This window comes from Mastigoproctus giganteus, chromosome 7 (genome assembly GCF_048544385.1).
Source record: "Mastigoproctus giganteus isolate SK-2022 chromosome 7, ASM4854438v1, whole genome shotgun sequence".
Classification (NCBI taxonomy): domain Eukaryota; kingdom Metazoa; phylum Arthropoda; class Arachnida; order Uropygi; family Thelyphonidae; genus Mastigoproctus; species Mastigoproctus giganteus.
The window spans coordinates 22,507,344-22,532,324 of record NC_143581.1 but is presented as its reverse complement, the minus strand read 5'-3'; the positions used below and the strand labels follow the sequence as shown (position 1 = coordinate 22,532,324).

General features: G+C 33.9%; 1 protein-coding gene across 1 annotated transcript in view; it reads right to left on the bottom strand.

Moving 5' to 3' along the window:
- LOC150082637 (lon protease homolog 2, peroxisomal-like) overlaps positions 1-24,981 on the bottom strand; it is a 285,321-nt gene that overhangs the window by 115,049 nt on the left and 145,291 nt on the right. Inside the window, exon 9 of the mRNA XM_090377560.1 lies at positions 593-667. Within this exon, the coding sequence (XP_090233686.1) occupies positions 593-667 (75 nt within the window). The remainder of the gene's footprint in view (positions 1-592; positions 668-24,981) is intronic.

Here is a 24,981-nt window from a genome sequence, read left to right as displayed (position 1 = left end):
TGAATATAATTTAAATCATCATGAAAAATAGAATAAACTAATTTAATTTAATAGAATTTATAAACCTGAGCTGTTTAAAAAAATAAAGATTAAATAAAAAAAAATTTTTTTTTATACTTTGATACAACCCCAACACAGCTAGCTAGAAGAGTTTATATTTTCTTTGTAGATTTTATTTTTTTTTTGGCAGCCAACATATCACCACAGTTAACAACAGATTAAGTATATTTTGTGGCAGCATATGGATTCCATCTCACAAGGTGCAGCATACTGGTGGTCACCATACCTTATCCCATGGCCACAGCCAGAAAAATGGGGGGAAACCAAATGAAAAATGTTCAATTTCATGAATGTTTTGATCAACAGATTAAAAGAAAAAATGTTAAAAGTTTCAGGTGACAAATTCACATCCATAGATTTTTTTAAGTTAGTTTTTAAATCAGTTTTAAAAGTCTTACTTTCACTGCCAAGTTCTATTAACATATATTAGGCTATCCCATTTTTCCCTGATGGTTCTTGTTTAGTACTGTATTGCTTTTTTACACAAATAAAAATAACAGTGACAATATATATATTTCTACATAGTAATTACCTTGATTTATTGATGTCCACATTCTCAGAAGACTGCTTGGACCAGGGTAAATCTGTCATCAATTCTACATAATTTCTATCAACAATATAAAAATATTAAAATACATCAAACATAAAACAATGTGTGTACGCGTGCATGCGCATATGCATGCAAGATGATTCCAAAAACATATGGTCAAAGTTAGGAAGCAAGTTCTACACACCAAAACAATGAAAAAAAGTTAGTATGGAATAAACTCCAGTCTAAAAGTTTGGAATCACAGCATATGACAACCGTTTTCATTAGCTATGACCATGTAAGGTTTAATAAAAAAAATTTTAAAAAACCTACAAAGTATTTTCAGATTTTTTTTTTTTTTAACATTGAAAAATTTACAGCAAAAATATACTGAAATGATTAGCATTAACATCTATAGCAATTTTTCAAAATATCCTCCATGAGATTTTATCACTGCCTTACACAGATGTAGCATTCTAGTGATTAATTTTATAATAGTGTCTTGACTAACATTATTCCAAGAGATTTGCAAGGTTCCCCATAAATTTTGTGAAGATGGGCAGACTTCAATGTCTAGATTATCTCATAAAAGCTCTATTGCATTTAAGATAGGCAATTGAGGTGGCCACATCATAATAATTTGCAATACCCCCTCCAGTTGTTTAGTTGCTAGAAGTAGCTGCACATCCTAGAGCCATGCTTTAGGTCATTGTCTTGTTGTATAAAATTTCTTCCACAAAGCTGAAGTCCAGTGGATACTGCATTATGTTCAAGAAAGTTTTTATAGCCTTCTTTTCTTAGAATTGCTTCAATTCTGACAATGTCGCCCACTCCAGAAAACCAAAGCAACCACAGATTATGACAGAACTACCATGTTTAACTGTAGGAACTAAACAATGTGTCACCATTTTTGCTTCAGTTGATTGTCTCACATTAACTCTACACTTGGATCCAAAAATTTCAAATTTGGATTCATCTGTCCACAGTATATTTTTCCACTCTTAAAAAGTCTTTCAGAGCTGTAACTTATAAAATCTTTCGATTTTATAAGTTACAGCTCTTATTCCTCAATTTATATTATTGAATTCTATAATATTGAAACAATAGTCCCACTTTCTAGAATATTCAAGAATCTTCAACAATGTTTGACCACATTCATAAATTTTTACACCTTTCTGGAATATTCTTAAATATTATTTAAGTTTTTTGATTTTTATACATAATAGAAAATATTTTATAAAAACCAGTAAACAAGTTGGTCCTACTTTAATAAAAACTTAATGTGTTGAACTTTATCTTTGATTCTAACTAGAATAGATCTACTCAGCAAAAGTGAGCTAAATTATCTTGCTCATTACATAATTTCCTTTTCTTAATTCATAACTGATTTAAACTTCATGGTATCGCCATCTGAATTAAAACTATTTAACGAATAAAGTTATCTTGCACAATAACCAGAAAAATTTATAAGAAACTTCATGACTCTGCAGACCACGCAGCAAAAACTAATCAACATTGTAATGTTTTGAATGATCTTCATGTCTGATATCTTGAGATATAATAATTGATGAAGTCAGATTCATATGATTTTATTAAGGAGACTTTTCTCATAGAATTTTCTCAGAAAGAACTGCTCACTATAGCACTCCCAAGATTTTGTTCCATCACTCAGAAGTCTACAATTCAACATCTAAATTTGTAAACATGCTACAGATCATGAGTACACAGTTGTATACTGATTTGTATAAGAATTAGTCTACCACAGCTTTGTTCTAAAAAGATCAGAGAAGACCAGATGTGCCATATTTAAGCATAAGATAAAGAACTTAAATTCACCATTAGCAAAGACCAAAGAAATAGAAGCCTAGAATGGAAGAGTTAGACCTCGAGCAGAACCTTGTACATCTATTGCTGCTAACTCTAATGAACAAATGGACTTATTGACTGAACCCTGAGGAAGGTTAAATTGAATGCTGAGCAACAAAAGGAACTGGAGTAGAACGAAAGGATGACAGTTTATACTTACTTTAGAAAGCATAAGCAATATCCAAGTAATACAGACCATGCAGCAATAACTAATTCCCTGTATAAAATATAATATATAATATTCCTTTTAAAATATAATATTTTAAAAATTGCATATGGGTTTCCAACAATTTCCAAGTTAGTGACTTATTAATGTTGAGTAAATAAAAATAAATTACATGGCAAAGTAATAAAAAATTAAACATAACTGTAAACTTGCTCAGTTGAAATCAATGTCCTAAAAAGGTATTAAAAGTTTCAACTTTCCAGAGCCAGCTTTTGCCAACGTATAGATCCAATTATAAATGCAATACAATTAGCCGGCTGTTAAAAATTCTTTTAAGTCTTCATTTTACACTTCACTTTTTTTTTTTTTTTTTTTTTTTATGTAAACTCCAAACACGAGAGATATTAGAACCTATAGTACTTAGTACTGTGCTTGGGTTGGAGGTTGAGAAGATGAAAGAAAATATTTGTTGACATTGCACTTGAACTTCTGTAGATTGTAATTTTCAGGAAATAAGTATGAAGGAAGGTTGTTCCAAAAAACAGCAGTTGAATGATTAAATGAGGAAGATGAAAAGTTGGTTCTGTGGGTTTGAAGTTGGACAGTAAATGGATGTTGGCTGGTGGCAGCACGTGTTCGGACTGTTTTGAAAGAGAGAGCGGGAATTATAGAAGCCAATTCAGAAGAACAGTGCGCATGGAAGTATCTGTAGAAGAGGCATGCAGCAGAAACAGTACGTCTATGAGAAAGCGAGTCGAGAGACTCTGTTAGAGATGAATCATTAATTAACCTAACTGCCCTCTTCTGAATGGAATCAAGAAGCCTGAGAGAGGTTTTGGGGGCACCACCCCAGATGTGGGAACAATATTCCATGGCAGGGTGGAGTTGCGATTTATACAGAGTGAGCAGCTGTTTGGAAGAAAAGTAACGCCGAGAGCGAAAGAGAAAACCAAATTTTTTAGATGCAGAGGAAGCAATATTTGTAATGTGCTTGTGCCAAGATAGATTAGAAGTCAGGGTAATACCCAAAAGAAATATATCATTTTGTCTAGAAATTGGAGTGTCACTAAAGATAAGCATAGGAGCAGAAGAATCCTTTTTGAGAGATATAAGACAAGACTGAGTTTTAGAAGGGTTGAAATCAACTAGGTTGTCATTGCCCTACTGGAGAATTACCTGAAGATTGGCATTTAAGGAATTGGTAGCAGATTTTCGAGAAGTTGAAGCCGATTGAGCAGGACAAGGTTTCTCAAAATGGAAAGTGGAATGCAATGTGCTATCATCAGCAAAACTATGGATAGGATTTCCAGTCAATGGAAGAAGGTCATTATTATACAAGAGGAAAAGAGTGGGGGAAAGAACTGAACCATGGGGGATACTGGCATTAGTGGAGAAGTTAGAAGACAGAGAGCCATCTACCATCACCCTCAGTGAGCGATCAGAGAGAAAACTGGATAACCAATTACTAAAAACAGTTGGCAAACCATAAGATGGAAGCTTGTTTAGAAGACCTTTATGCCAAACACGATCAAAAGCCTTTGAGATGTCAAGAGCAACTATTTGCGTTTCACCAAACCTTTCCATTGAATTAGTCCATAAATGGGTAACATAAGCCAGAATATCACCAGTGGATTGACACTGACGGAATCCATACTGGCGATCGTTGATCAGACGGAAGGTTTCTAGGTAGTTTAAGAGTTGGCGGTTAATTGATTTCTCCATTACTTTAGAAAGAGTAAAAGTAATTGCAATGGGACGATAATTGGATGGGAGAGATTTGTCACCCTTTTTAGGAACTGGCTGGATATGAGCAAATTTCCAAGCAGAAGGAAAAACACCTTTGGAATAAGAAAGTGAAAAAAGGCGGCAAAGAATAGGAATAAGTTCAGGAGCACAGGTTTTGAGAACAAGTGGAGAAATACCATCAGGACCTGGAGCTCTCTTAGATTCATCAAGATTCATCAAAATCCTTCTGATATCCTTTTGACGGAAGACCACAGGAGGCATTGAATGGAGCGTGTTGGGAATAGTGGAAGGTGTTTTACCAAGATAATTAACACGAGCTAGAAGAAAAATGGGATGCTAGCAGGTCATCCTTGGCTGAAGTGACAACAGAACCATCTATTTTGGACAGAGGTGGGCAAAAGTTGCGGCCAATAGCTTTGGCAAGAGACCAGAATGCTCGGCTACCATTAGGGCAATTTTCTACTCTTAGCCTGTTGGACTGATTAATAACTGCTTTACAATTGTTGCGAGCTTTGGTGTAGGCAGAAAAGGAAACTGAAGAATTAGAAACAAGCCAATTATGATATGCAACATTCTTCTCTTGAACAGCCTTAGCACATTTATTGGAAAACCAAGGTTTAGATAAAGGACGAGATTTTAAAGTGGAGTGTGGAATAAAGGATTCCATTCCTGCAAGAATAATTTCAGTGACACGATCTGAGCAAACATTGACATCAGAAGTTTTGAAACAGTAATCCAACCAAGGAAAAGAAGTCTCGCAGGTCATCCCATTTTGCATTCTTGTAATGCCAAACAACACGAGGTTGGGAATAGCCACGAGATAAAGGTTCCATTGGAGAAGAGACAATCACCAAGTTGTGATCTGAAGTGCCTAAAGGACCTCTCACTTTGACCGTGTACTTAGAAGGGTTGTTTGTGAGAAAAAGATCAAGCATATTGGCTGTATGATTAGGATTGTCCGATATTCTTGTAGGTAAATGAACGATCTGTGCAAGGTCATTAGTAATTGCAAAAGCCTCAGCATCTCGACCAGCTGGGTCAGTGTGACTAGAGAACGGAAGCCAGCTGGAGTTGTAAACATTAAAATCACCAAGGAAAATTACCTCACTGTTAGGAAAGTTGGACTGGAGAAAGTCAAGTTGCAAAGAGAGGAAGTCAAAGAGCTCCAAGTGATAAGCGGAGTTGGGAGAACGGTAGAGATAACAGATGAATTTGACACAATGAGGTAGAGAGAGATTTTAAGCCAGAGAAGATCAAAGAGAGGAGATTCCAAATTGCCAAGTCTCTGACCGGGAATATCAGAATGGACATATGCACAAGTACCACCTTTGAGGCGAAAGGAATTATACAGCGAATAATTTGGGCATCTGAGATGAGCAATAGTTGAATCAACCGATAACTGAGATTCTGTCAGAAAAAGTACATGGGGTTTGGCAGACTGCAAGTGGAAATGGCCATTGTTGAGATTAGAATTGAGACCACGTATATTTGTGAAATGAATTAGGAAGTGCTTGGGAGGTTTAGATCTCTTCGCAGATAAGCTTGCTCTATTAGTTTGACAATTCATGGTGTATTCAATAGTAAAAAAAAGTGAGTGGGACATGCTGTATGAAGTAATGAAATTTTTGGATATGGCATATACTTGGTAAGAATATACCCAGATCCTTGACATAAAGTGGCCTCGACAATGCTCCCCGCATACACACTACTCGGACTCCCTCCAGTCACTATCTGGCAGAGTAGAGGTAGCAAGATTATACACTAGCTGATCCTGAAGCCTCCTAGAGAGTTACCAATAGGTTCGGTCCGGTGTACTAACTAGCGGCCAGCCTGCGAACACCGTTTTAGAGCTGTATCCTCAAAATGTAAGGAATATTGGATCTCGCCATGATGTTCATCATAACCTCAAAAGTCATCAATCATACTGCATGATGGAAGAATGCCTAACCTTACCTTACACAGCATATACTTTGTGATATTTGCACTGCATGAATTTTAGGGTTGTGTTACCTTTATTTAAGATTTCCTTTTCTTTGCCCTTAGAAATTTATGAATATGGCACTTTAAACATCATAGCTAGAACAACAAACTTCTCATAAAGTTTAATTGGTTTAGATTAGTCCTCATTGCCAATTAACAAATTTCACAGTCCAAACTAACTTTGCATTAATTTAAATCAATTACCAAACTGAACAGATATATCCATAGGCAATTACACATTCCTATAAAAAAAAAAAAAAAAAAAATATATATATATATATATATATATAAAGCATATATAAAATTACTGAGTTTAGGTTGTAAAGATGTAAAATTATAGTTAAAGTGTAATATATAGAACACCCAATTAATGCCATCAAACGATCGAACATTACATCGGACGTTATGTATATACTAAATAGATACGTTATAGTGTAAAGTTAATATCTTTAAAGTTTGAAAATCCATATAGCCATAGTCCTGCCATATCTCCAGTATACATGAAAACCAAAATATAAATCATATTAAGTAAATTAATAAAATAATAAAATAATAAGCCCAACACAGGAAAATTATTTTGCAAGGAACTTTGTCGAGGGCTAAACCCTTACAAAATAACCAACCCATGCTAGACTGAGCCATCGGTTTCTGTTATCATCTGCCTGTATACTAACGCCAAAATAATATAATAGTGGAAATGTGGAATAATTTAGTATAACATTAACGTAAGATTTGAGACAAATGTAAGTCTAGAATGCCAAAACAACAAGTGTCGTACCGTAATACATAACAACAATTTATAAATGATACAGGCTGGATAATATTTAGCCCGACCGATCGCTACCACATTATAAGCACAACTGAGTAATTATTAAAATTTTGCTGAACACAATTTAGCATAAAATTTTGCAGAAAATAGCTAATAAAGCTAACCGAAGGAGAACGGAAAAATGTATAGTAGAGCAATAGTACCTCACTCCCCCTCGAATTACTCTAATAGTTCGCGAGGTATGAAAAATAAGGCAAGAGGAAAGCTAAAAGCAAAAAGAAAGAAAAGGTCAATTTATCGATAGTACATCGGATATTAACCGGGAGCGTAACTTCCCGACCCTAAAAGTAGGGATCCTGGTTAGGTAGTAAAGGCCTGTAAAAATATATCAATCGAATAAAAAGAAAAAGAAGAAAAAGAAAAAGGAAAAAACGGAATGGCTAATTCCTAATAAAGTTTACTTTAAGTAGGACATAAATAATGTCAGATAAAGTCAAATTGTCAGTAATGCTAAGAGAACGAAAGACGGAACCTGTCAGATAAGGTCGGATTGTCAGTAATACTTAGAGAACAAAAGAGGGGACATGGTAAAAACCCCGTAAGGAATCTACCAAGCATACTTTACCGTAGCCCAAGGCGGGAAAAACAAAACGCCTGCAGCAACCTCACTAGACTTATATAACTACAAAGCGTCATGCGCCACCTAAGATTTGTCAAGAATTAGCCGGTGTTTTTGGATGAACAAAAGCATAATAGCGCCCTCTATAATAGAGAAAACAAAACCAATAATACTCAGATGTAGAAGAGAAATCCTAGTATAATATAGAATTCATTCCTACTGTAAAGAACCCATATAGGTACCACTTTTCTAAGGCGTAAGCTATATATAGCGAGTTCAAAACAGCAGTCCCTAGTATGTACATGTATATACAAAGGCTAATTAGTACACCACTCGCTATATCTATACCCTATATTAAAAAACAATAATGATTACATTAAGACCACGGCAATATCCAAAATGTATATAACAGTTTAATAAACTGCCTGCCTAATATTTTCGATAATTTCCAACTGGTTTAAATTATCGTGGTACTTTTTTAGTGCTATGGATAAAGCAGTACTCATATGTTTCAAAATGAAATTATATGGGAAACCGTTATCCAATAATTTATGCTTAAGATCGATAAGCGCATATATAACATCACTTTTATTATTACAAATATATACTCTTCTGATAGTTTGTGTCACTATAATGTTTTTAAGTATACGTACAGAGATATTAGTACCCCAACGGGTTAAGTCTATAGTTTTGAAATTGAATTCTTTGCGTTTGTCAAATAGCTTGGTAGATAGTGTATTATTATTAATCTGAATATCTATGTCCAGATATGCTACTTTAAAAGGGTCACCGTTGTTAGTGACTTCTAGAACCAACTCCTGCGGGTAGTGTTTAACCGCTTCTGTAAGAAAGCTAGTATTGTTGAACACAATTAGGTCATCAATATATCTGAACATATGGATATCTTTAACAAAGTTGTTTTCAAAATGATGCAGATATAAGTTGGCGATGAGACACGAGCTACTCGCCCCCATGGCAATGCCAGCATGCTGTATGAAAATATTACTACCATTATAAATATAGCTGTTGGAAATACAAAGATTAATCAAGTTATCCCAATAATTACGTTGGCAGGGTAAAATTTGGCTATATTCTGTAAAATAATTATTTAACACCAATTTTAGACTATCATGTGGGATGCTAGTAAATAAATTTTTGAAATCATATGTATTTATATGTTTGATGCTATTCATATTGTTCTTTATAAAGGTTAAAATAGGTCTATTGTTATTAATAATTCTGGAGGAATCTATAGCCTTGAAAATCATGCTGAGCAATTCAACTAGCTTACTATGTGGGACTTTTGAGTAGCTATTTCTACAAGATGTAATAAATCTGAAACTAATAGGCGATATGTGAAACTTGGGAATACCATACAAATACGGAAAATTAGTATTATAGTTACTAATTTTTAACCTTTTTTGTATAGCCAGTAGCTTTTTGGTAATAGTACCAAGGTTACAGTTAGATTTAGTATATGTAGCACTGCTATGTAGTTCATTGTATAATAGTGTGGCATAGAATTTTTTGCAGATGAAACTGTAATTATTAGCGGCCTTATCTATAGTTGTTATGATAAATATATCCTGTAACTCCTTTAAATGTCGTTTGATTAACTGCATATTATATCTTTTGCTATCTCTAATGGTATGATGCTTCCTATGTAAAAGCATACTAAATATATGTTGTTTAAAATCGCTATTAGTAAGAACTAGCCAATTATAGAAGGCCTCTAGTGGTAAATTAAACTTATAGGCCAATTTAAGGCAAAAATGCATAAGGTCAGAATGTATTAGTTTGGTTATAAGATTAGCATTAAGGCTAGTGTTAGGTCTGTATTTAAAACCGTAGGAAAGAATAGATCTCAATTCCTGGTGAGGAACCAGGTTAAGATTACCAGTAATTACATGCCCATGATGTAAGTCAACGAAATCATGGTATTGTGGTAAGTGGCAGTAGCAAATAGCATCCTGGTAGACATTATCTAAGTTGCAGGCTAGCTGCTTATAATTACAAGCAGTAAGCCCAAAAGGTTTATTGTAACTAAACCTAGTTACTATATTCCTATTACTGAGTGGAAAACTGCTAACATGTTTATTTAATATCTCCTTTAACGGTAAGTAGTCAAATATAATGTTACTGAATTTAATATTGATATAGATGTTATGGATAACAGGTTTATTACATAGACGATATTTAAAAATATCCCTAAGTAAGTGGTCAAGATGCTGGTTACGATGTGAATATGTCTGGTTAATTTTTTCTAAGGCTTTTAACTTGCTATGCTTGAGGCCGAATAAGATATCATGTATGAGTTTAATATTTATAACATTTTTATCCCAAGTATCCAGCATGTCGGTAAATTTTCCTAAAGTATGCTTAGTGCGCATTTGAATGCCAGTACCAGTATTGTTAAAAACTTTGTTTCTCATCTTACTACGTGGCAATTTAGGCTGGGATCTATTAGCCATATGAAAAAGTTTATAAACACAAGTATCTAAACTACCAATATTATAATTACGTCCATTAAACAAACTATTGAGACCATAAGGGTACAGGGTTTTATATTTAAGAATATTGCAGTTTTCACGTTGTAATCTAATGCTGTGCCTATGTTCAATATCTAATATAGTAATAGAAATATTATCGAAACTATGTGTTTGGAAGTGCTGCAGTTCAATGTCATTTTTATTAACAAAATTATTAATATGGGATCTGTGCCCATTAATTCTAATATGTAATTCACCTCCTGTTTGTCCAATATACTTAGCCATACACGTATTACATGTAATTAGGTAAATAGATATTAACTTTACACTATAACGTATCTATTTAGTATATATATATATATATATATATATATAGCAATAAAACTTCTGTTTCCATTTTTCTTTACCCCCAGCAACTTTGTGACAAATTAAAATGAAGCAGGCAGCAGTCTACAAAAAATACCCTTATTTCCTGCCTATGAAAATACTCTGCTCAATAATTTCAAAGAGACTGCCTCTCTTCCCTTCTCACTCTACAAGCCCCACATTTTCTTCTTCAAACTCCATTTCCTTTTGCCTCCTGTTTCTAACAACAGCTGTCATCACATGCTTTTTAAGTTATTACTACTTCGTGGACATTATGTAAATGATCATGTGTGCTCCTACACTTCTGAGTATTGCAGCCATTTTGTTTTCACATAAACAAAGTAAGTTACAGAGCTAATACAGAAACTTAGTTTTCAAGGATTAGCAATACTGAGCTTTAACTGAAATTAATCGTAGAGCTCACACAGATGTCATAATTGGAATACAGGCAGTTCTCGCTTTAGGAGTTCCAAGGTTTACGAGTTTTTTTTCCCAAGTATCAAATCAACAAAATCGAAAATATGAACATTAATTGCAAAAAATGAATGCTAAACATTAATAAATACCACATTCCAAACCACATGCGTAGCTATACAATACAGTGTAGCCCGCTTTATGATATTAATCAGTTCCAGAGACAGCAACGTATCATTAAAATATCGTAATGTGAACCCAATAACACATTGTTTTTTTGGTAATTCGTTTCAAGATCTTGGAAGTTGAAATTTTCGCTGTATAACTAAGCTATTTATCTCTCTAAAATGTCATTTTTAAGGTCACAAGCGTGACCTTAAGGCCATATAAAAGGTCGTAAGCGTGGTTTGTAAATTGTATTAGTTACCAATTCAAATCATTAAAATGCACTACACTTTCATCGTTATAAGAATCAATTTTAAATGCCTTTATGATATTTTTCTAAAGCACATTTCTGGAGGTCACGACCATAAAACAATAAAAACAATTTACACTTTCCGGTTTATTGGGCTTTTCTGTTACTGCAAGCAATTATAAATGGGTAGTAAACTCGATCTTCTCCCATTTTCGAAAATACCGATAGCTGGAATTTTGTGGTTTTTTACGTTATTACGGTGAAATGTGCTTCTCCTTTACTGAAATCTTCAATCGTATAAAAAACATGAATAAATTTTCAGAATCTTCTCTTCATTCCCTTTTTTTAAGCTTCGTAAACTTGTTACTCATCGCGAATTGTGTTAGTTGCAACTTGTGCGCCATTAAAAATTGCTTATGCATGCAATCGTGAAATTTATAATTAAAAGAGAAGATTATCTTGGAAACAAATGCCTCTTGAAACATTTTTAAGGAAGACGACTCCTTGTGAAACAAACCAACAAGTGCCAAGCCAATAATAAATGATCAACGAGTGTGCATTTAGTCGATGATGTTGAAGAATAATCATTCTTTAACATTTAAGTTGTAAATAATTTCTCTTTTATTATAATTTGCTTGATTTTACAAGCTTTTTCATTTCTTTCTACAAATCAATTATTGTTTAAACATAAACTAATTAGCTAGCTAATTTCATTGTTGAGAATGTAACCCCTATTTTTAACCTTATGTCTATGGGAAATAAATTCCCGCTTGACGAGTTCTCGCTTTACGAGCGCACGCTAGGAACGAATTAACTCGTAAAGTCGAGAACTACCTGTACATGATATGCTATGCTATTGTATGAGCATCTAACAACATGAACAATGATTACAGATATAATACTTTTAGAATATATTCTCAAATTATAATTAAACTAAATATCAATTAATTTACATTTTTAACTTCTGAATGGGTACAAAGAAAATATTTAAATATACATTTAAAGGGAATTTTACAATGGACATAGGTCTGTAAACGTTTCCTTGCCAAGTCCATTTATGTGAAGACATGCTCACAAAGATAAATATATCTTCAAATTAACTCAGAGATGCTTAAAATTAACAGATCATTCCTCTGTGTGTGTGAGATATCCATTCAAAATGCACCCACAAAGACGTTCTTCACTGCTAACTGGAAATGAATAGACTAGAGCTTTAAGTGTCTCCATACCCACCCACAAGCAAAAATTCATGGGATTCAAATCTGTGAACATGAAGGCCACACAGTTAGTCTGTCTTAACTTATCTAATGGCCAAGATTATAGCTGTTAAGCATTTTATGAGAAGTAACATTGAAATTTTGTTCTGCCATTCATAAATCACATTAATGCTCTCATCTGTAAAAAAATCTGTAAATATGTCTACCAAGTCTATGTGGCAGTATATGAGATCTAATCAAATAGTCACCAACAATACTGGTCCAAATGTTAAGACTGAATGATCCCATACAGGTTTTCCTTTACCCTGTGTTATGAAACTGAAAATACCACTCCTGGTAAACTGTGCTTCATTATTACGAAAACCAATGAAAGAGGTGAAGATCAACACATGATCAATGGTCAACGGCCTCAAATGTTTTCCTGTCAGGATCCAACCATTCTGAGAATGTTCTCTGATAGAGACACCTAGTTTCCCTGCCATTACCATACATTAAATGTTATGACCATCATTTCAGCATTTGAATAATGATTCATGTCCATATGAAAACAGTAATGAGATGAAACAAAAATCAGTTGAACAACACAGCTGATAACATCACTACCAAGAACAGCAAAACGGCTGTATTCTGGAAGGGAAACATTTCTGGACCTATGGTCATATAACTTTTCTTTCATCATTTTGGTGAGTAGAACCTACTCCCCAACTTTGGCAGACCTTTCAGAATCATCCAGTATATTTATATACAACAGACAAATACACAAAACAACATATACATTCAAACCTTTCTGGGGATTTATTTCATTATTGAATATATATATATATATATATATATATATAAAATTTAATTCTAACACAGTAGTATAATGCTAGAAACAAAAAAATATATATATATCCTAGTTTGATGGATCTGCCTACTTTTAAAGGCTGTGCCTGATTTGTGTAAATTCTTAGGCAGAGGATGGAGAAATATTACTTCAGTTATTAGAAAGACATATTTGGAGTCATGTTGGTATTTCATCATCATCAGCCATTTTCAATCCACTGCAGGATGAAGGCCTCTCCAGCAACTTTCCAGTTCCTTCTGTTTTGAGCACTGGCCATCCATTTACTAGCCACAAACTCATGAATTTCATCTATCCATCTCCGCCTTTGTCTTCCAGGTTTTCTTCTAGCTCCTCTTGGATACCATTCTGTTATTTTCTTAGTCCATCTGTCATCATGTCTTCGAGCTATGTGTCCTGCCCAAGACCATTTTAGTTCTTTAGTTTTGATAAGAATGTCCTTTACTTGAGTTTGTTGCCTAATCCATGTGTTTCTCTTCTTATCTAACAGTCTGATGCCCAATATGATTCGTTCCCTTCGCTGTGTAGTTCTCAGCTTCTCTTCCATTCTTTTGGTGAGTGCCCAAGTTTCACTTCCATAAGTCATGGTGGGGAGTATACACTGGTTCATTATTTTACGTTTCAGACAAACTGGGATATTGCTCTTCAGTATGTGACTATATTTCCTGAATGCTATCCATCCAAAATTTATTCTTCTCTTGACTTCCATCCATTTATCATTATTACAGCTATTATTACATGTTGGTATTTACTGGAATATAATTATTGGTAGTTACAAATATAAAATAATTATACAAACAAAAAGCTTTTAACACACTTGAGATCAGATGTTAAATTAGATTTTAAACCAGTCTACTTAAAGGTACACTGGTATAAAATCTAATTAATCTAATTAAATAACTAGGATGGGTAGAAATAATTTAACTAATCTGATAAGATATTAGGAAATGGCACAAAAGAAACTTTTACAAAGTCATTTATCTTTTTGTAAGGCTCTAACATTATAGTCCCACATATACCCTCTGTATGAACTTTATAAACTTTTTGTGCATCAAAATTTGTGCATAAAAAACTATGTGGAAGGCAACTTACATAAGTACACAAAACTTTCTGAGCCTATTTACCTTGTCTCCTCTCTTCTAACAATTCATAATGATTAAGTTTTTATTTAGGTTGCAGTTATCCCAGGTTATTACTTGGAAAGCAATATACTTCAAGTAGTTTATAAAGAAAAATAATTAAGGTAACTGTGCAACCTAATGTGAAATTCTTCAACAGTTCATGTTTTATCGATGATATATAGGAATTCTGCTGTCAGAAACAGAGGCAACTATTCCACTTTAGAGAGTACTGGTTAGGCTGCAACAAGAGTATTACACGTTTTAAGACCACATTTCAGAAAGGAAGGAAAGAAGGAAGTGAATCTACTGGAATGGTGCAGTAAAGAACAAAAGGTTAGTCATTAGTACAAAGACATATTCCTATAGGAATGGGGTAGCAAGATTACAATGTAGGAGCTGAAGGACATAAATAGATAAACAGGTATTAAAAATTTTAAACAAACACTTCATTTAATGATTCATTAATTAATTAATTTATTCCATAACTAAGGAATAAATAAATAAATTAATTATGAAATAAATTATTTATTTATTCCATAATTAATTTATTCCAAAACAAATCCAAACATTTTGAAAAACTCTTTCCCTCATCAGTGGCAATAACAAAACTTTTTGAGGCAGAAAGAATTTGGAACAGACTTAAATGCAGCAATCCTTACCCCAATCCAAAGTCTATAAAGTGAACTGTAGCTGTGATAAGTTTTACACAGGGCGATCTCTTTTTTGTTTAAAGTCATAAGTTGAAGAACACTCAAAACACAGCAGATTAGACAATACAAGTGTGACAGATAATGCCTTTATTTTAACCAACTAGTAAAGTCAACATTATTCCCCATTACCATTCACTATTCAACAAGAACAGAGGCAGGATCATCATCCCCTTGACTGGTTAATCTTGTTCAATAACTGCTAATACTGAATCTTCTGTGCCCCCACCTAGGAGACCCAGTATCTTTTAAACTATATACCTTATCTTTATCAATTGAGCCAGTCAGCCTATCAGGGGTGACCTGGATGATAATATGAATGCTCTTGTCTCAGAAATTTATCTCTAAATTAGCCATTCTGTTTGTACTTAGGTTAATCAACAAGTGTTCTCTACTTTTCAAAAGCTGTATTATTGCCACTGATGAATGAACTTACATTTCAAAGTTCTACAGTGCTGGTGTTTTCTACTAAATCTTAATCCTTTAACTGTTGTGCTTAAGTAATGCTAATGACATTCATCCTGGGACAATTTACATTCAAAACAATTGTTAAAACTAAAACACACACACACACACACACACACACACACACACACACACACACACACACACACACACACACACACACACACACACACACACACACACACACACAAATTATATCTGACAAAGTTCTAAACTTGATCAGATATAATTTAATGAAGCTTTAACGGTTAATAAAAAAATATCACTGTGGAGCAGGGATTCTTAACCTTTTGCTTTAAGCGAGCAAGATTTTGCAGTTTACAATACATGCGAGCACCATATATTAAAATATAAATTTTCTTGCTTAAAAATTAAAAATCCGTTTTTTTAATTAATTTTTAGCCATATTACTCATACAACAATTACATTTCTCAATTAAAATTTTTGGGTGCTAATATTTATTACCTTATCGGTGTGAACCTTGACTTTGAAGAGATGAGGCCAAACCTTTGAAATTAATTTCGCCATTATGAAGAGATAATCGCAAATTTTCTTTCAAATGTGATGTCAATAATCTTGTCCTTTTTTTGTTTTTGATATTGTTCATTAATGAAAAAGCACTTTCACATGTGTATATTGATCCAAACATAAAGTACTTTGAACACCTCTCTTTGTAATAAAGGAAATTTTTTTGCAGTCGGAAGAACCCCAGAATTTTAAAATAGTTTTGTGTTGGAAAAGACATTTCAAAGCTAAAGATGACTGCATATCAACAAGTTCTAACTTAGCAGGTACTATTTCATTTTGATTGAAAATTTGTTTCAAGTTAATGATTTAAAATTTCTGTAATTTATCATTAATTCAAATTTTGGGAGGTGTTCTTTCAAGTATTCAAATCTTCCTTGGAATTGGTCAATAAGTTCTTTGATTACATTCATTACAAATGGTAGGCACTCCCGGCAGTTTCCTCCAGACATTTTTTAAGAGTAGGAGAAAATGAAGCAAATTTCCTTTTAAAACTTGATTCTGAAACACTTGAATTTTTTCTCAAATGCAATAATCTCCTCATATAAAACTACCACAAATTTATCTTTTTCCTGTAGCCTCAAATTTAACTCATTTAAATGGCTGAAGACATCAATCATGAATTAAAGTGTAATCTTGAAATCTTCAGTAAAAATTTCATTAAAAAGGTTTTCTTTATTGCTTGCTATTAGAAAAGCTTTTACTTCAAACACCTCCCAAAATCTGGAGAGCACCTTTTCATGACTGAGCCAATGAACCTCTGTATGAGAATTAAGATCAGAATGCAGTGCTTGAAGATCTTCCAAAAATAATTTTAGAAGTTGCTTATTTAGGGATTTACCAATAAAACAGTTAATGACTTTAACAATGACTTCAAGACATCCAATAATTTCTTTTTGATCTTTCTTTTTTGAATCTTCATTCATGAACACAAACAGTGATAATGCACAAAATTAGGTATCTTTTCATCTCTATTAAGGTAAGGAATAAGGCCTTTGTTTTTACCTGTCATGGAAGGTACACCATTGGTAACAACTGATTTTACTCAGATCAATTTTGTGCACTGTGAGGAATTTCATAAGTGCATCATATACATGTTTTCCAGTTGTATGACCAGTAAGCAGAAAAGTAGCCAAAAAATCTTCTTCACAGCTGCCATCTGTTGAATCAAACAAACAAACAAAGCACTGAGTTGTGATATGCCCGAAACATCAGTCAAAGGCACAATATGGCTTTAGAAGCCCTTGTGCCATTAAACAACAAACCAACATCAGTCGACTCATCAAGTGCCAGTGAAAAAAATACACAACTTTCAATTCTGCGTAATAATTCATTGAACATTACATCTGCCACTTTATGAACTCAATTTGAAACTGTATCATTACTCAAAGGAATATTTTTGGAGGAGCTAATCAAGGTAGCTTTTTGTTTTTCTGCTATTAGCACTTCTAATGATGACACTACCCAATTTTTTATTATTTCACCACTAGTGTAAGGCAATGAATTCTTTGCAATTATATTTCATAAAATAAATGAAACTTCATTTGCTAACACTTTACTACTATTAACTTGACCTAGATTTAAAATATTTTTCTGTCTTTCAGTTTCTTTTTTTTCTTCTTGAAGTTTAGCTTTACTAATATCACTAAATTTGGGAAAAGCTTCATAAAAATCCCTATGGCATGTTTGATAATGTCTTTCACAATTCGACTTCCGATAGCCAGCCAAACATGCCTGACATAATAAGCATCAGTTGCCCGACATAAACATCAATTGCACTACTATTATCTATTATCAAATAATCTTATTCCCAAGAGGATTGAAATGCATACTTTTCGATTTTTTGTTTCTTTGCATTTCTAAGAATCAAATGACTGCAAAGGTAGTGTTAATGCATAATTTTTCCTCATCATGTTTGTTTCAGTTTCTTTATAAAAATTTATCCATTTTGAAAGGGTTTAGTAACTTTAGTTAAATCTGTTAAAAGAAAATACATTTACGCATTTGCACACAAAATCAAAAGATTTCTTACTATAATACTTTCATCAACTTTAAAGTCAGCACCATACATATATGGTACCTATTGCAGCAGCACAACTGAGCGAAACCCAGAAGAAACATGTTCAAACCAGAAATTAATAATCACATGAGGCAGTATCCTTGGTCTGTAGCGACACTACAGCATCAGTGATTGTACTCTCAACAAAGTATTTTGTAGAAATTTTTCTTACTAAATTGAATATTTCCAAGAGAAATCGATAACAGTGTATTTTTAATATCAAGTTTGCATCATACGTCATGAATGCAACAGAGGCAAAACGAAAGTTTTTAGTTTTTCTTTCCAAGAAGGTTGAAGAGTATCTCTTACAGAATTTTTTATTATTATAAGCCTATTTTGTACGGCTTAATTAATAAGCATATTTACGGAGATTCTTGATAGGAAGAAAGTAAATCTATCTGGCAGTTGCTTACATGTTTTCTGTTCAAGTCGAGTTCTGTGTCCACTGTAAACTACAGAATTCTTCAACATTATTATACAATCCTAAGCTATTTCACAGAATTTGAGGCGTCGGGTGAAAAAAAAAAAAAAAAGGATTTTCTAGTGAAGATTGGCATAGATTTTTGTGAATATCCAGAAAGTTGAGAAATAGGAAGCACCTTTTTTAAATACAAAAATTTATACATAAATTTTTTAGCTTAAGCAAAGGTGCTCGCGAGCACCCATTTTAGGATTGGTCATAAGCAAAATTAATTTTTTGAAGAGCACCAGTTTAAGAACCCCTGCTGTAGAGCCTTTATTTAAATCTATAAAAAGACAATACATTTATCCATCAATAGAAGACTCAGAAGTTATACTTGTTTTTGAATGTAACAATGCAGGTTTGAAGAAACCATCAAGTTCTGTCTGAACAGACCTCTGCTGATGTTCTTTAATTAGGATCTTCCTCACAGTTCTTAGGTGTTCATAATACCTCCCCAATTTTTGATTTGTTAAAGAGTCCACATAATTGATTACTGCACCAATGCCATTGCTTGTAGATCTAAGAAGTTTCTTCTTAATTGTAGATTCTTGTAATTCATCTAAGTCATTATCCGATTCTTCTTTCATAAAAGAATCCTTAATAACATCTGCAGCAATTTCTTCCTCTGTCAGAAGATAAAATCCAGGATTTCCTTCTTCCAGTTCAAGCCAATCTCGGATATATATATATATATATATATATATATATATACTATCATTGAATTATATTAAATAAAGTTAAATTATAATGAAATGAATAAATAATTAAGCATTCATTAGAGGCAGCGACATGCAATTCCTCCATATGAAGCTGAAATACATCCAATATTTTAAATTAAATAAAATAAAACATAAGCCAGTAGTATGGCAAAAAATTTGTTATCGTTTGGTAGTTCCTTTAACCCTCTTTTGGTGATATTTCACGTCTTTCGGAACTGGTACCTCTCGGGGGGGTACCGCTAAATTGATAACTAATTGGCATTATCCTAAATTTTGTATAGTTTTTGTTAATTGGATTTAAAGATCGAAATTATACTAGGGTTTCTGGGCTACTATTTATATCTATTCTTTCTTTTCGTTCGATTGTTTATTTGGGTTATTTTTATGTTAATTTTCGCTCTACAGTTTTTGCCATACTACTGGCTTATGTTTTATTTTATTTAATTTAAAATATTGGATATATATATATATATTTTTTTTTTTTTTTTTTTGGTTTATTTCAGTCTCTCCAGCTGCCCTCAACACAGTCTAAAAGTCTTCTGGCTCTAATCCCTTTATGTCGATATCACCATCTCTATTTTGCAAGTTTTTTCCAGCCAATCACTAAAGTTTCCTTTTTAGTATCCCTCCATGCATTGGCCCAGTTGAAGATAGCAGACTTGATATTGTATGATTTGATATTTTCCAGTGTTTGTCTTCCTCTTGTGTCATTATCTTCATCCATTCAGTCTTCAAACACCACCATCACCTCATCAAAGAACTTGTGCTTGTAGAGCCTCTTGCAAGTCATAATACCACCTTGGTACATGGGCTGTATTAAGGCAATTGTATTTGGCAGCAAAGCCAAGCACTTTATTTTACCATCCTTAATGCACATATTCTAAACATCTGGATGTGTGGAGGCAGTGTCAAAGATTAGAAGTGCTTTAATCTGGTAATCTGAAAATTTCAACACTTCTTTGTGGTACCTCTTGACTTCGGGTACCAAGCATTTTGCGAGTTGTAGTAGACAACAGGCAATATCACATACAGACTTTTAATGCCCTTGGATTCTTAGCCTTGCTGACCACAACAGACTTTAGCCGATGAGTTCCATCTGCATTGACACAAATAAGTGCTGAAAACTTCTTGCTCTTTTCCACTCTGGTGTTCACTGCTCTACATGCCCCAGAGCAACGTATCAACTCTGTGGTACTACACTGACAGTGGTAGAGAATGAAAGGGACCTGGGGGTGGTTGTGCAGGCAGATATGAAGTTCTCTGAGCAGTGCAGACGGGCTGCAAGAGTAGCTCATGGTGTATTGTCAAAGATATATAGGAACTTTTCTAGCAGGGATAAGGAGGTGATTATTCCCTTGTATAAGGCAATGGTCAGGCCACACCTAGAGTACTGTATACAGGCCTGGAGGCCTCATTTCAAGAAGGATGTAGAGCTGCTGGAACAAGTACAGAGAAGAGCAACAAGATTAGTGAATGGAACAAAGGGGGTGCTCTTACGAAGAAAGGCTTAAGTTTTGCGAATTACAATGTCTGGAGACTAGGCACCAGCGAGGTGATCTGATAGAGGTGTACAAAGCCTTGAATGGTTTGAGCATGCTCAATGCTGATGGGATTCTTCCTCTTGCTCAGAATAATCACCTGAGAGGGCATAAGTTCAAATTGAGGAAAGACAGATGTAGGATAGATGTGCGGAAATTTGCCTTTAGCCAGCGGGTGGTTGTTAGGTGGAACAGACTTCCATCCCTTGTCGTGGAAGTTGATAGCCTAAATAAGTTTAAGGCTCAGCTGGACAGATATTTCGAACGAACAGAGGGGTGAAGTGGAAGTGGTTATTTGTTATTTATTTATTTTACTTTATTTTTTTTTTTGGCTGATGCTGCATAAGCTTGCTTTCTTGCATCAAATGCCTCTACTAATGCTAATGCTATATGAGAGGCTCTTTTTGTTTTTTAATATCTGACACATCTGTTGGCCAATACCACATTCTTCAGCAAATTTTTTCCAGGAACACCATTTTCAAGTTGTTCACTTTGAGCTTGTTATTGATAGTTAGAGTAATATATTTTCTTTTAATTACACTTTTAAATTCTTTAGAACCCATAATTATATAAAATACAGTGTTCTCCCAAGGACCTATTGAATGGGCACACCACCTAGTGAATTTAACTGACCACCCAGCTAAAATTTAACGCAATTCTTGTGGTACTGTACGGTACTGCTCACTGATCTCGATCAATATTAAAATTGGAACATACTGTGAGCGAGGTCAATGCGACAGGAGCATATAATGTTAAATTATGCAATTAATTTTTGCTCTGTATCGCTTAAGTCACATTTATAAATAACAGGAAATTTTATAACATTGCACTTCCCCACCGGCTACTTCATAATGCCACCCAGCTGGCAAAATTTTCTGGAGAGAACACTGAAATATGTTAACTTATGTAATATATACGTATTAAGAAGTATGCAAATGAAGTGATATAAGCAATAACATCTGTCCGACTCAGAGTCAACAATGGTACTGAACAACACGCAAAACAATGTAATATATGTTTTGTTTCTCTGTGCAGTCAATCAGCATGCAGTCAAAGTGACTCATCTGCTTTCCTAAATTCTGTGTCTTTCAAAGTACTCAACTGTGAACAGAATTTTTCATATTTCGATCAGGATTATCGACATCTGGATTAACTGTAACCAGATTAGTAAGGGGTTTACTGTAGTTTTCTAAGGAAGTGAAAAAAAAAAGGTCATTAGTTTTTTTTTTGGGGGGGGAAACTACTGAGTAAGTTAAATAAAAGATTCTGATTATACAGGTTAGGTGTATAGCTGACATCTATTGAAATCCATGTTACAAAGAAAGGTCATTCCCATATACAGTAGAGCAGATTAACCATAATGGTTGGTAAATACACTTGTTCTCACTAATCAAAATTCTAAATAATCTGAAAAACGAAGGAACTTGTAAATGTAACAAAAATGTAAATTTATTTACATAGATATTTTATATTTATAAAGGGATACTACAGCATGGTAAATTTTTATAAATAGTGTGCAATGTTCTGACATAAAAATTAAATACATACATATTTTTTAAAAATGGAAAACAATGAAGTTTGCTTTTTCTAAATTTTGAAGATCATGTCAGAAAGAGAAAAATTGGGTGCCTACCATATATAAAAACATACAAAAAAAAAAAAAAATAAATAAATAAAAATAAAAAAAAAATACACTAGTACCTTCTTTTAATGCCATTAGAAAAGTATTCAATTTTATGCCATTAAACACAAACGTCACAAAAGCAAAAATATTACATATTGCTCAAATGTCAGTTACAAACTTCCTGTCATTAAAACTAGTGTTTGTATGCATATGCACACTGCTCAGTTATTCCTGACTTCAACAAGTGTTATTATTCTCTGTTTTTCACTTTGCATTAACTATCGAATCACTCAAACCTAAATTCATTTTATACTGCCACAGACTCACATTTTTCTGCCTATTTATAATAGTGATCCTGCTCAAAAGAAAGCAACAACAGAAAATGCACTTTTCATTTTTAAAAAGTTGGAAATTGGGTATTTGTAAAAAGAAAGAATTCTTCCCAAAAAAAAGGAGGAAAACAGGAGATTTTTCAGAAAAATCAGTAGGTTTATTAAAGGCCACAATGCACTAGAAATTAAATTTCACTAAAAAAATATGCATTTTATATTTAAAATATAACCACAGGAACGTTAACCAATACATTACACTTTTAAACACTAATACCTAACATTTTTCTGTCTGTGGATTTCTGTTTAGATTGTCTTTTAGACATCAACTGATTATGACTGCTTCAAGATTTGATTTTGATTTGATTTGATTTGGTTTTTTATGGCGCATTGGCAGCTAAGGCCATAATACTGCTTCAAGAAAGATACTGTAGCCAACTTTGCACCTCTTCAGAAATGCTGAAACAAAGTTTTTTTTTTTATAATAATAGCATAGCTGTTTATACTTGGATGTCAAAAGCATTTCCAATATTGTACAAGGTCTGAATTCAGTTTTTTCCTTATTTTTTTTTTGGTTGGTTGAATATTCTCTGACACTAAGAATATGACAAATGCTATGAGAAATTATTAAAATGCTAAAAGTAGTAGTAGTAGTAGTGGCACATGATGCAAGAAAGCAAGTGTAGGAGCTTATGCAGCATCAGCCAAAAAAAAAAAAAAAAAAATCACACCATTCCCTTCAAATGCCTGTGCAGTTCCTCCTTAAATTTATTTAACCTATCAACTTCCACAACAACAGATGGAAGTTTGTTCCAGCAATTAACCACCCGCTGGCTAAAGGCAAATTTCCGAACATCTATTCTACATCTGTCCTTTCTTAATTTGAACTTATGTCCCCGTAGGTTCGTAATCTGAACAAGTGGAAGGATCCCATCACAATTCAGCGTGCTCAACCCATTCAAGGCCTTATAGACCTCAATCAGATCACCGCGCAGGTGCCTAGTCTCCAGCCACTGCAATTTGCAGAACTTAAGCCTCTCTTGGTAAGAGAATCCCTTCATTCCCTCACCAATCGTGTTGCTCTTCTCTGTACACGCTCAAGCAAATCTACATCCTTCCTAAAATGAGGCCTCCAGACCTGTACGCAGTACTCAAGGCGTGGCCTGACCATTGCCTTATACAGAGGGACAATCACCTCCTTTTCCCTGCTAGCAAAATTCCTATATATCATTGACAAAACCCCATGACCTGCCCTAGCAGCCTGTCTGCATTGCTCAGAAAACTTCATATCTGACTGCACAATTACTCCCAGGTCTTTTTCATTTTCTACCACCTTAAGTGTAGTACCACACAGTTGGTACGTTTCTCTGGGGTTACTTCTACCCATATGCAGTACTTTGCATTTGTCAAGGTTGAACTTCAGTTGCCACTTCTTAGCCCATCTGCCCAAATTATCTAGATCCTGTTGCAGTAGCACACTGCCATTACTGTCATTAACAACCCTGCCAACCTTTGTGTCATCTGCAAACTTCGACATTAAGCCTGATATACCTTCATCAATATCATTGATAAATACACAAAACAACAGTGGACCCAACACCGAACCCTGTGGGACTCCACTAATAACATTAGTCCACGAAGAGCAGCACCCATTGATTACCACCCTCTGTCTTCTCCCACTTAACCATCCTTTTATCCATTGTAGCAACTTACCCTTAAAACCATTCTGCTCCAATTTGTACAGTAGTCTTCCATGCGCAACAGTGTCAAAAGCTTTCCTGAAATCCAAGTATATGATATCAAAATTATTTTTTGCATCCAGTTCCTTTGTTGTTGTTGTTGTTATTTTGGTTTTTAGGAGCATTAGCAACTAAGGCCATATTGCTCCGGGATATGCGGTGGTCATTTCCTGACCTTTCCGCATCTTCCGTATTTGGTGGTGACGGGCTCG